Source organism: Thermobia domestica, chromosome 10 (assembly GCF_964235325.1).
Source record: "Thermobia domestica chromosome 10, izTheDome1.hap1.1, whole genome shotgun sequence".
In the NCBI taxonomy this organism is placed as follows: Eukaryota; Metazoa; Arthropoda; class Insecta; order Zygentoma; family Lepismatidae; genus Thermobia; species Thermobia domestica.
Window position 1 is genome coordinate 149,376,268 of NC_137463.1, and position 14,253 is coordinate 149,390,520.

General features: G+C 36.9%; 1 protein-coding gene and 1 long non-coding RNA gene across 4 annotated transcripts in view; one reads left to right on the top strand and one right to left on the bottom strand.

The window, feature by feature from the left end:
* Positions 1-14,253, bottom strand: part of LOC145662765 (proton-coupled amino acid transporter-like protein pathetic) — a 1,517,009-nt gene that overhangs the window by 1,153,600 nt on the left and 349,156 nt on the right. For all 3 annotated transcript variants that reach the window (XM_081728636.1, XM_081728638.1, XM_081728637.1), the window contains one exon: positions 7,272-7,360. In XM_081728636.1, coding sequence (XP_081584762.1) covers positions 7,272-7,360 — 89 coding nt within the window. The remainder of the gene's footprint in view (positions 1-7,271; positions 7,361-14,253) is intronic.
* The window catches only part of LOC145662767 (uncharacterized), a 219,259-nt gene that overhangs the window by 14,217 nt on the left and 190,789 nt on the right, over positions 1-14,253 (top strand). The gene's annotated exons all lie outside the window — the stretch shown is intronic.

Here is a 14,253-nt window from a genome sequence, read left to right on the forward strand (position 1 = left end):
GCTAGAGGACTGGATAAACTACCTATCGAAGCATGAAAAAGTTGAATTAAAGGAGTTCTACCTTTACTCGACTTTGTAATAGGATATTGGAAAAGAGAAATGTGCCAAAAGAATGGAGACGCAACTACATTGTAACGGTTTCTAAAACCAAAGGAGATCTACAAGAATGTGGCAACTACAGAGGAATAAAACTTATGAGCCATGCAACGAAGCCCACGCAGAATGATAGAAGCAAGATCGAGAAAATGGTTTGAAATAATGGAGAACCAATTTGGTTTTATACCAGGACAATCGACAAGGGATGCAATACTTAGGATGCAATACTTAGGACAAGGGACACTTAGGATGCTAATGCAAAAGTACAGAGAATACCATAAGGACTTTAGCACGTTTCTCATTGACCTAGAGAAAGCGTATGATAAAAGTGGCACGAGATCTTACTTGGTAGGCACCGAAGAAGGAGAGTGTTCCGAACACATATATTTGTATATACACTGAAAACGCTTTTGAAAACAATGAAAACTGAGGCACGCGTGTTTCTTCATCACAAAGCCCACATGGACGAGCCATTGAACGAAAGATCCCACACACAAGAGGCGAACGCTCCACCAGTTTGTCCCCACGATCCTTCCGCTAATAGTATTGGCATGCTTTTCAAAACTACTAAACTCTAAGTGCGCGGGTTCATCGAAGATTGAGAATGTATTTCTTGTGTAGACTGTGGGTAAGATCAAAATGGTCATTTTCAAGACATTACTGCTGACTAAGGAGAAATTAAACTAGTGTAGAATATCTTTACGTTATATTTTCCCAGACTCATTTTCAAAAGAATTATGTTCTCGAATAAGTAGAAACATAAAATTTTGCACATTGACAGGGGTTAGCATTTACATATCCTGAAAATTTCAACGTTTCGGATATGATGAACGTGAAACAGCGCCACCAACCTCTCAATAATCCCCCTTTAATCGAGTGGATACAAGTATAATTAGTTCCCACACAAAAGTTCCCACACAAAAGTGAGGCCAATATATTAAAAAGGCACATAAATGTAGTCAGGTGAAACATGTTTTCGGATGCCATCTTAAAGAAGTTGTGCCAAAAACTGAAAAAGATCACAAAAAGTTAAGTGAGGTATCAAATTACAGAGAATATAATGGTACACGAGAATGTAGTGATACTGTTTCCGGAATCTCATATTTTCCTAAACTACTTTTTGCAAAGGATACATGGATAGGCTATATGGAGTACAGCGACCAGTCAAATTAAATCTACCAAAAGTTGTGATATCCCAATACAAAACACTCCGTGTAAAAAAACAAGCCAAGTTACAGAAAAGAACAGCTGAACAACTACACAAAAGTAAAGTTACAAATACAGCCAAATTATTTACCTATGGTAAGTTCTTATTATCTTCATTCTGCTAAATGCCTCTTCATTCAAATAAATTTCCTCATTCTGAAAGTATTGTAAGAACTTGGCCACCTAGATGCATTATCAACATAGCCAAGGTAAGTTATTATATCGATTTTGTCAAGTTCTTGAAATAAATTTTCACATTCTAAAGTTATTTTAAGAACTTGGCCACGTTATCAATACCTTCAATTTCTTGAGCTACGATAAGTTGTGATCTCTTGTAACCAGTTGGCCAAGTTCTTAAAATAATTTGAGAAAAAGGAAATTTATTTCAAGATCTTGGCAGAATCGATGTCATAATTAACGTTGCCTGAAGAATTTGACTGTATTGATACTTTACTTCTTTGTAGTCGCTTTGTGGTGGACAAACACCGTGTGCGTGGGTTTTCTCGGGATTCTCCCGTTTCTTCCCACTTTCTTCATTCCACCATTTCATTCATTTCTCATAATCACCGTCTCCTTTAGCCTAACCGCCATAACAGTTGGACGTAAAACTCAAAGATTTTATTTCATTTCATTTTCTTTGTAGTCGTTCGGAACTTGGCTTCTTTTTAACACGCAGTGTCTTTCTTGTATTGGGATTTACTATTCAGAGTATAGTATATTAACAGGTTGTTATCAAAAATACCCCCAATTTATATATATATTCTAAAAATGGCGCCCACGGACCACACAGCACTATTCAACAGGTCTAAATAAAGGGAATATGTTATATGATCGTATGCCCTCCGCGGCCTCCTTCAGTCGCCATGCGTAATCAAAATTTCACAATGTGGTAACGTCGCAGATTAATTTGAAGCCATTACCATACTCTACGAATATACAACAAGCAGTTGAATCGATTGCTACACCAATAAGTGATGCTAGTGTCAACCAATATCGACTTTAGCTGCCATCTGGAAAGAATCGACATAACTATTTGACAGTTCGGTAGATCTAATCAGTGATTCTTTATTTGCGACGTTCAGTGTTGTCAATTTGGGGTAAAAGTCGCTAAATCTAGGGGATTCGACTACCAAGATAGCGACAAAAAATAATTTTTCCGATTAGCGACTTTTTTGGTGATTTTTGAATGACAATTTGGCGACTTACTTACAAATCTAGCGACTTTTGTGCTGCGAAAACTCGTCCTATAATCAAGTACTATTAGCTCAAATCGTTCAGGTATATGTTTAGTTTTCTTTGGCCTATTTGAATCGGTGAAAGTCTTAAAGAGCTGGGAAAACACATAGCATTTATCTCCATATTCCCGCTTTGATTGTAGTTATCTCTTGGCCTACAACGGGGACTAACTCCAACCTTTAATATGCTTTAGTTTGCAGAGCTTCCGTTTACTAGTACTAATAATATATTACCGAAAGCAAGCAAGAATCGTGAGTATTTTTGATTTCGTTGAAATGAAATTGATCATGAAGTTAAAAGTATTGAGGCCTATTGACTTTATTGTTAGTTACATATGATTCTTTCATTTGCGGTTTTGTAGCGTAGACAGCACTTTGGCTTGAATAGAACATATTTCTTACACACACACGTACACAGACATATATATATATATATATATATATATATATATATATATATATATATATATATATATATATATATATATATATATATATATATATATGAGTGAAAGAGAGAAAGACGGAATTTCACGAATGTAATTTTCTAGCGCCTTTTCACCCAAGATTGGAGTCATATCATCTCCTATTTAGCGACATTTTGTATCAACATTTTGGCAACACTGGCGACGTTGTCACATAGTGGATAAACCAATAGCAAAACCACAATAACCGTTTTTCTTTTTTCCTAACTTTTGTGTATTTTTTCACTTAGAGCTTTAGTCTATCAAATCACTACAAAATATACTTGGAAACGACGTGCTTCTCTCCACCAGAGAGGTTTATAAAATGTAAACTATTAAGAAATTAAGATATGAAATACAGTAAAACCTGTCTTCAGCGGAATCGAGCGGGACTGGGAAAAATTTCCGTTAAAGTCAGGTTTCCGCTTAATGGAGGTAAACGTTGCTTTAAAAAAAAATACATGCTTATGACGGACATACTGAGAAAATATTGTACGTACGTTGTACGTACCTTTTTCAATCACAGTACTTCTTTCTTCTACGAATTAATACACAAAAAGTGTAAAATTAATACAAAATATGCTATGCATATGCTTTCTTTATTTTTCCCAATAGTCAAGCAGAGTTTTCTTTATACATTGCTACTTGGCTGCTAGACTTTCCGCATAGACTTTAGCCTGAGAAACTACACTATTAGTCTGAGAAGTAAATCAGAGTATTTTTTTTTTCGTAAGGTAAATTGTTGCAGTTCCTTTAAACTTCTGAGAGCATCTTGATACGTCTTTATTCTACACTCTTTTTCGAATTCGGTACCGTATTCGTCTTCTTCCATCTCGTCTTCTCCTGTCCGACTTTCCGTATGATTCTTGATAAAGGTGAGGGGATTAAGCAGAAATTGTGGGGGGTGAATATGAGTAGTGGTTGAGGAAGGTCAACAATGCCCAAAAAAATTTAACAAAAGAACGAGGAATTTATCGCAGACATATAATGTATATATTTACCCTCTTACAAAGTTCTAAAGGCTGCAGCCTGGAACTCAGAATTTTCCGTTAAAGATTTATTTTGCTTTCCGTTGTCCGCATAACACAGTTTCCGCTTAATGAAGGGACTTTTACACGTTTTGCACTCCAAAATTCATGGGACCATGAAATATTTCCGTTTAAGACAGTTTTCCGTCTAATAAAGGGTCCGTTGAAGACAGGTTTTACTGTATTACACTAAATACCTTTACGAATGTTACTTCAATATCTTTACGCGAAATATTTTGATGTTAGGAATGTGATGTTATAAATATTGTCAAGTGTTCTCCACGAGAAACCACAAATATACATATGCAATCAATATGTTAATGTAGTGACTATTATGCAAATTCTATATCATGTTGGACAATAATACTACTATAATATTATGCTGGACAAAAATAAACTAAATAAATTATTTAATTTCACTAATCTACAATCACCAATGACAATTTTAATATGTTACTTAGGATTCTTGTCATTTTCGACTTTAAAAAATTTCATATGAAATTCAGCTATTCGCAACAATCCGAATCACAGCTTGACCCATCAAATAATCAACGAATTTGGTGTTTCTGGATTACCAGTATTATTTTAAACAAAATTGTAGAATAAGTTTCTCATAAAATTAAATAAACTTGTGAGTAGTCTGATAGTAAAACACTACTTTCACAACGACATTTTTTGTTACTCGCGTAGTCATTGTACTTAGGGCCATATGCATAGTCGACCACGTAGGGCTCCCCTAGACGAACCGTACCTGCAAGCTTTCTCAACCTTCCCCTTGACTGTGCGATGCATAAAGCTTCCAAAGTGATCCCTCAGGTACGGTTAACACTGAGGGCTGATTGGTCTAGTCACTCCTCGAGCGAGGCTAAAATTTTGCCGAAAAAAGTTGAAGGTAAAACTCCGAGGCTCAATTCTACTATGATAAAGAATTTACATCGTAAGCAGCAACTGCATGGATACAATATATGCCATATAAAAGAAATAAAAAATGAAATAAATGTTCTGAACTTTGTTCTTGCAAAGGCGGAAAAATAACGGTGTTGATTAGGAATACATTTCTTTTTTAATTTTCAGGTAAAGTCTGTTAACTCGCAAAAAGAAATAAGAAGGATATGTACCTAGAAAACGTGTGAGGCTGTACCTTTAGAATAGAGATCCCACTAGATTTTTTTTTTTTTTTTTTTTTTTGACAAAATCAGCCCATAGTATTCTTGAGAATGTATTTTCTAAACAATTTGCCAGTAAAAGTTAACCTTAGGAGGGCATAAAAGTTGTCTATGAATACAGTATTTTTAGGGGAAAATTCCATGCAAATAGCGTAAAATTTCGTATCTACTTATTCGTAGAGTGTTATCATCCAATTGCCTACAATTGTATAAGACACATACATACATATAGTGAAAGCAACACATCTCAAAACCACGCACCAAACTGTGCAAGCTGCTTATTACAAGCAATTTTTTGTATCTATTACGGTTCATGCCAAGGTGAAGCTGGAGGGCTATAGTCGAGGTACGTCCGTAGGGAGAACGTGCGAGTTTGCGATGGTGGTTATACGTGTAAGCGAATTAGGGGTTCACTCGAGCAGTCACTTCTACGAAATAGAAAGTTTATAGGTAAAATACGATGTGAAGCCCTACATTTTTCGTGAAGGAATAAGAGAGTAAATATAGGTAATTACCATCAATGGCAGCATATTGAAATGAATTTTAAGTGATAATGAATGTATTGTATGTGTAAGTGTGCTCTTCCACTATCCTCGTATATACGTATACCCCCATCGCTGACGCGCCTGCTCCCTATAGACGCACCCGCTCATTATCACTCGGGGCCCCCTGATGCGCTCCTACCATAACTCAGGTAGCATTCGCTTTTAGACACATAGCACAAATGGATTCGTATCTTATGTACTGTAGTTTTTATGTCATACGCCCACACTGTATTTATACTGAGCCCTACTGAAGTCAGTCTGCAAGTAGTAATGGAGCTCTTCATATAGTGCATGTTTTGCTAAAAGAAATACAAAGCTCTAACCTAACCTGAAAATGTAAGAAATGTGTCAAAATTTGGTAAAACTGTTTGCTCGAATAATGATCAAATTAGTATTAAAAAAAATATGCATCAATCTGTAGTTGGTGGTCGCTAGAACCTAGTTTTGCGGCTGGTGGTCTGGTCAGGTAAGAAACCAAGAATGCAGAAGACGTTAGATCATAAGTGGAAAAAAAGGATGGTAGCGCTCCTCAACTTTCCCTATGCTAACTGAGAAATGTAGGCAAACACCAACAGGGAGAAGGATGTAAAAGACATTAGAATAACATTTTCACGATGAAATACGTATGTATAACTGTTGAATCAATTTTTCCCATCAGTGATAATACAAAAGTTTTTTTTTTTGGGGGGGGGTGGCGATTTCACTATACTGCGGTTCACATTGAGCACGAGATAGATAATGTGGTCCTGAGGAAATGTCATGGTTCTTGGGGAGAAATTCTTCGCCCCCCCCCGGTTGATCTTTCTAATCACCACTGGTCCCCTAAAATAAATTCTTAAGCTAATCTACAATCTAATCTAAAATCTACTACGGTACCAATATTGTAACAAGTATCTCTAGCTTATTTTATTTCAGGTAGAACTTGTTAGTCTACTCTTTGATCTTGTATTCAATATTTGTACGAGCGGAAGCAAAATATCCTGCAATCTTCTGTCAGGAATGGTATATATATTTTTAAATTGGTTGCCATCAATATATGTCATTTATTATCGCTTAATCAGCTCAACGAATTCAGTAAACTCACTAGCATACTCAAATATTTTGTCAGCACGGAGCATACGCATTTTATACAACAACAGAAACTGCTACGGGCTACCAAAGGGTACGTTGAAGCACTCCTAGCCATCCCCTTGACTTACGGGGAGGTTGCGGGCTTGTTTGACCCTGGGAGAACTCTCCAACGCAAATTATCAAGTGTCCCGTACGTAGCCCCTAAGTAAACCACAGGATAACTATGCATACGGCCCTTAAACTCACAAATCAACAGTAAATATTTTAAAATTCATTTTATTGTGTTGCTTGTCGCTTAGACCCTTACTGTCTAAAATAGACTGCTACTTATGCTTCATAAGCTTAGATAGATGCCCTTGCCAAAACTAAAAATTAAATAATTTTGAAATTTCCATTTCGTGAAAATTATTTTTTTAAATTTAAACAAATATGATTAACAAATATTTTATATTGAACTTACGAATTAGCTTCCACTTCATTGTTGGGTTTTGAGCTCGGCACAGGAATTGCTGTCAATTCAATAAATTCATCTGTTGAATTGGGTGAATCCTAAAACAAGAGAAAGAAAATCAAAATCAAAACAAACACAACATTTAACCCATTCGATGGTTCATGAATAACTACATTATTAATTAAATGACATAATAACAATTCATGGCCATGTACAGTCCGCGGCATAAAATTTGTTACAAAAATTCTAAGTCCAAATGAATAACGAACTCTTGCCCAGTTTTCTTATGCATTCCCGCAATACATGTATCAATCGATTAGTTGCTTCTAGTATTTATTCCAACTCATCCCCGTCCTCCTCCTCTCCTTGTCTAAAGCAGTGTGTGTGACGTAGTACACTCTTTCCATTCAGCTGAAACAGAAACAGGAATCAAGTTTACAACGTTATAGCTTTAAAACAGTCTTTTCCATTCGTTTGTTCTGAAATATTTTTAAGAGCCTAAATTAAAGGAAAGTCACACAATCTTCCCAGAGCTTCATAAATATCTTTAGTTTCATTCTTTTCTTTCTTTAAAGAGTGCAAGCTAGTAAGATGCTCCATAAGAAATCTATGGAAATTGCCAAGAGCTCTAAAATATCTACGGACAGAAACGAGTTTTATTCAATGATTCACTTAATTTCTTTTCAGTAAGTTCAAGCAAATGTTTCAGGGGCGTCATTTGGGCAGGACAGGAGGGTGTAACTCCCCCTCTCTTGAGCTTCATAAATACGTATTTTTTGATCAAATGTATAGTAATACACTAATAAAAAGTGAAAATCTTATGTAGCCGGAGAATCTCTTCCCCCCCCCCCCCGAATAAAGTCTAAAAGACACTGGTTTTAACAACAAACCTATAGAGCTACGATAGCACATTGCTAAAGAGCTTACATTTGGTTTCAAGAGTCGAAGGTTTGATTTCAAGCCATATGACTTCCTGGGTGACATTGAGAGAGAGAGAGAGAGAGAGAGAGAGAGAGAGGGATTCAAGTATGGAGACAGAGAGGGATGATTTGTATACACAGATTTAGAATTGGGGAAAAACTGATCGGACAGCATTCGTATTATGAAGAAAATTCTGATTTTGTGAAAGATAAGAAGGGAAGTTTTCGAACTGCGAGGATCACATTAGGCAGTTGTCGAATTAATGTGGAGAACTCTTTTTAGAGCATCAGATGATTACGAAAGGAGAGAAAGATCTTCAGAACTGAGGAATTAAGATTTTAAAAAATCTAGTTTCTTCGACGGGTTTCGAACCACGAACCTTGAGGTCATCGAACCATGACTTTATAAATTCTGCTACGGAGAATTCTATTACTGGTTCACATACGTTTCCCTTAGCTGCGTTGAAAGCTACCTTAAGGGGATATTCCAAAAGTTGACTCGGTAGATGCGCCGTTGAGTTAGGACGTAAACCTCTTGTAACTTAGTTACAATGTGCAAAATGAACTTCCTCTTCTTCACGACACTTTTTAAAGCTTTAAAATTTGTTACTATTGTTTTAATTAAGTTACATTTGATAGAACCATCTGATAAAGTAGTGGCAAGCCCTGTGCGTCATTGTCTGTTAGGTGAATGGTTAATGTAAGTTACTCCTACGTGGATGGTCCGAGCTTCCAATCAAGACCATTCTTATTGATTATTTTATTTGAGCTACGCTCATACTGTATATTCCACAAGTTCAATTTTGAAGTAATGTAGTCACAGCTAGTTTAATTCGAAATAATTTTCCAATATTATATTTGTTACTAAATTTACATGGCACTCCTCACGTGTTTGTAGCCCTGCCTAAATGCAAAATTGTTTTAAAAGTATATTTTACTTTCAAGTATTATTGATTTTTGAAAATTCTCCTTCAACTTTATTTTATAAATATTTTCTATTTCTTAATTATAACATATTTTCTATTTATTCTATGTTACACGTTTATTATTTATATTTTATGTCTTACCTTTGAAGAGGCGCTTTTGACAATTCAGAGCAGCAGGGACATACACAGGATGCAGGCCTTTGCAATCAAGAGCTTTTGCCCCCACGAAATCACTACTTTTTTTTTTTTTTTGTAAATTATATCTAATTTTATAGATGATGATAGCAGGGGCGGATTCAGGGGAGTGCGTTCGGGCGATCAGACCCCCCAGAAGAGGGAACTTTTTATACTTCTTATTTTAAAAATAAAACATATCATAAGTATTTTTCATCTTTGTATTATAAACGTAAATAAAAACCTAAAGTAGATAGGCCTTACCTGCTTAAGAAAGCTAATTCTACAGAAGAGCTTTTTCTCATTTTCTATTTTTTTTCTTTTCTTTCTTTTCTTTTCTTTCTTTGTTTGTTTTTTCTTTCCTTTTTTTGCAATTCGCTCTTACCTTGATTTGACTTCGAACGACTGCCCCTCCCAAACAATCATCCTGGATCCGCCCCCTGGATGATAGATATTTTAGTAAAACATGCCCTCAATCGCTGAAATAAATTCCTGTCAAGCTTTCGATCGATGAAATAAATTTCTGTCTACGGCCCTACAAAACAGTGACGATTTTAGGGAATAATCAGTTAGTAATGCCTCCCTGGAGCAACGACACTTCCCCAGAAGTCATATCTCCGATAATTCAGAATGTGATTTATGCATTATCACTTTTCACTCTCAGTGTCTTGAAACGCACCAAAAAGGAACTGTTCTGAAGTATTTACTGGTTCTCCCTATGACCCCATTTCAATATGGCCAACCTTGGACATATAAACATCTGAAATATCACCTTTTATGTCAGTGATCCCGAAAACTATCCATTCGACACAAATATAGGATATTTTCGATTCTTTATTCCTGTCACCCTCCCATTGTCAACTCGAAGCCAATCAAGACTTATTTTGGACTTACGCTGCATCCACAGTGTCACTTTTCATCTTTGCACATGAATTCGACACTAATTTCCTTCGTATTTGACTACTTTTACATGTCACCTTCACCTCTTGGTAGGGATTTTTTCAGTATCTCGCCCCCACAACTATGGAGAAATTTCAACCAACTAAGTATAATTATAAATTATCATTTGAAACACAACAGTACGGGTGATCTTTTTCGCAAAGGAATTCGTTAACTACTGTTTCAATATCAATGTATTGGCTTTTTTTGCGGTCCATGCTGAAAATTGCCAAAGGGCTAAACTTCATCTGCACTATTGTGCAATGAATATAGGTTTTAGTGGTTTAATTTACTGAATACTCGCTTAGATGTTGCTCTCTTCACAGAAAAAGTGATATACAGTTATAAAAGAAAAATGAAATGAAATATCTAATTTTTACGTCCCACGATTATGCCGACTATGCTAATGGAGAGAGTAATGGTGAGAAATAAATGAAATTGTTTAATGAAAAAAGTGGGAGGAAACGGGAGAAACCCGAGGACACTCATGCACACGGTGTTTGTCCATAATAAAGTTCATTCGGCGTGAGCTGGGATCGAACCAAGGACCCCATGCACCATAGGTAAAGTTATAAAAGAATAGGCGTCTAAACAAATACGGAACACTACTATCAATGAGAGTTATATAAGATTAGATTTTTAGTTATTTCATTCTAAGTTAAAATTTCAATCAATCTTGTTCTTCATTACTGTTCGAAAACTTAAATTTGTTGCTGCAAGGACGTGATAAATCTTTTCAGTAGACTTCGCAGTCCCCTCCACAGCTTCTTTTTCATGTAAGGCTAAAGTAGTCTCATTTTAGACATCGAGGAAAAATAGTGGAATTACGAATTTTCAATGGGCCCCGTTTTACTCTGGGCTCCCTCAACGCACTGCCGTTAGTTACGTCACTGTTCAGGATGCATGAAGCAGCTTCTGCTTTTAGGAATACTTTCTAAGGCAGTACGAGTTTTTTTTTAACTGCTGTGTGAATTAAGTTGTATTTGCTAGAAGTGTCGGTTAAAGGAGACTAAAGATCCTACACTCAAACACAAATAATCTCTTTCGAAACTCTAATGGAAAACGAAACGAATCGTCCTAAACATGTTACGCTTTTGAAGAGGAAAAGAGCATAGCAGTAGTTGCACATACGCTTAATGGTGTTTCTTGGATACAAATTTATAACTTACAAAAGTAATGTTCACGTCATGGTTTGATAGATGAAGGGTTAGTAAAAGGAATTCTTACGCTGGTGGTCGTGGGTTCCAATCTCTGCTCTTCTTGTTACTTTTTTCTCTTAGCTACACTTAGTTTGTGCATTCCAAACCTCGAAGTTTGGTTTGGATTATTTATGAAAGCAGGTAGAGAATTAATTATAGTCGAAATTAGTTTCAAATATGAGATTATAATTACATATTTTGTCTTTAACTTATTACGTATCAATTTTTATATCAAATTTTCCAGTCTTTATTTAATTCATCTTCCGGTGTAATATAATGAACATTTGCAGAGCGACGTCAGTCGGACGAAAGTACTATATTCCATTGTTACTCTAATATACCTAGGTATTTGTTCATATATTTATAAATTGTTTACTAAGTAAAAACTTATGGCGGTCCACATTATGTGTCATATAATAGACCGTACGAAGGCGGACATAGCAGAAGGCGTATTGCAAATATCCCTGGTGATAAAAAGTAGGGGTCTTCTTCACTAGATTCGAACCACTGTTACAGGCGGTTTTGGTTTACATAACAAAATGAAATCTTTAAGTTTTACGTCCCACGGTTGGTTTACATAACAAGCATAATACCACTCGGCTACCAAGTCTCGCACGTTATCCTCTTTATTAATGCAGAACATACTGAGACACTTACATTCACTGGTGTCGCGTAATGTACTTCATAAAATTGTGTTAATAAGTGGGTCGAATTAGGTAGCTCTCGAGAGGGCTGATGGTGTTGTGGGCGAGCATTTATTAATAGTGTGTATAGTCCCCTTGGGACTCGATTACAGCTGCCATACGCCGTGGCATTGAATCTACCAGGCGAGAGATATAGCGTTGGGTGCAACAGGTTGACCACGCATCTTCAACACGCTCCCAAAGATCATTAGATGTTCGTGGAGGATTGTTCGACCAGGTTTCCCGCAATGTTCTTGCCACAGAGGCCCACATATTTTCAATAGGGTTCAGATCTGCTCCATGAGGAACCCAGTCAACTATTTCGACGTCAGATTGCCTCTGCAACCATTTCTGAACCACATTTGAATTATGTATCGAGCTATTGTCCTGTTGCAAATATAATATGCCGTCACCTACATGAGCTTTTATTTCCGGAAGCGTTTCATCCAGATGTTCCACATACTTGTGGGCGTTTAGGCGACCAGGAATCCTGTAGATTCCTCCGAAATTTGCAGCCTTGCATATCCATGCCCAACAGTGGACAGTTACATGTCCCATTCGACCAGAACGGGAAACGTATTCAGAGGCATACCTTTTTCCAGGGGGGCGGTAAACACGCTTCGGCCCGAAGTTTGCACTGGAAAATATCTTTCGGCTGTGAAAACGACCTCGTCCCCCACACGTGCAATATTTAACTGTGTAAACGCCAGACGGTCAACCATGTGGTCTTCTGTTAGTCGCTCCTTAACAGCTGCCCTGTATGATCTCAAACCAAAGGATTTGAGTCTACGACGGACAGTCGTAACATCGCCTGGGAAATTGGTTTCCTCTCGTAACTGCCGGGCAGACATGAAAGGGTGCTCACAGCATTGGGCAATTACACTCTGGTCTTCTTCGGCAGAGGAAACTTTTTGTCGCCCACTTCCTCTTTTACGTCTTACATCTCCTGTTTCCTCATATCTTCTCCACCACCTCCGTGCTGTAGCACGGTTAACGCCATATCTCGCGCCTGCCTCGCTATAGTTCATGCCCGCATGCTCAATTAAAGCAATCAAGGTGCTTTTAACAGAAGCTTTGTAGTGAGCCATTTTCACACCAGAAGCAAAATGATAGCTTTGCTTAGGTGTTTGAACGGAACGTACTTCATGTGACGTCACGTCACAAGGCGGAGTTTCCTCTCATTGCTGTAGACGATATCGTACGCCCTCTGCTGGGTGTTTCGTGACGGAAAAAGTGCTTTTAAGCAGTTCATGGCGACCGCTTTGAAATTAAATGTAAAGTATGAGAATTAAATTTGTCATATCTGTAGTTTGGTGTAGAGACAAAACAAAATTGGAAACCAAAGGTTTAAGAACAACCCAGATTATTAATGTAAAACAAGTCAAAGATTATTAACTTGTATTATCATACAAGAAATGCGAGAATTTTGAAACAAAAAAAAATTACTTAGAAATTTGCAACTGAAGACAAAAAAAACTAACTTAAACACACTAAAGGGTATGAGTAGGGGGATTAATGGGGACGTCAGCAATGAGGCTATATGTCCCCGTCTCGATTAACGCGAGGGATGGATTTTACCATTTCACTTTGACGGAATAACGTAGAGGATGGAGAGGAGCGGGAAGATACATAACAGCTATAAATATAAAAATAAAAGTGACAATGTTCGGTGGTGAATAACTCTTGAACTACCCGATCGTTCTCAATCACATTTTGAACATAGATGAAATTCGAACCTGGGAAGCTTTTCGTTATTTCATTTTGATATTAGAACTTGTGGAAGAGGAGGGGAGGGTAAATATATGAAAATGAATAAAACTTAATAACTCTTGAACAATCCGACTGATCCCAATCAATCAAACATTCAATATAGATAAGGTTCGGACCTGGGATGTTTTCATTTTTTGCCTTGACGGCACAATGTAGGGGAGGGGAAGGGGGGACTATGTAAAAAAAATAAAAATAAAAAAGCTGTCTTGGTGACTTCATTACGCTTAAACCACCGAACTGATCTTAATCAAATTATCAACATAGATGAGGTTCGGACCTGGGGTGGTTTTTATCATATCCCTTTGATGGTAGAACGTAGGGTAGGAGGAGGGGAGGGGAGATATCTATAAAAATGAATAAAACTTAACAACTCTTGAACC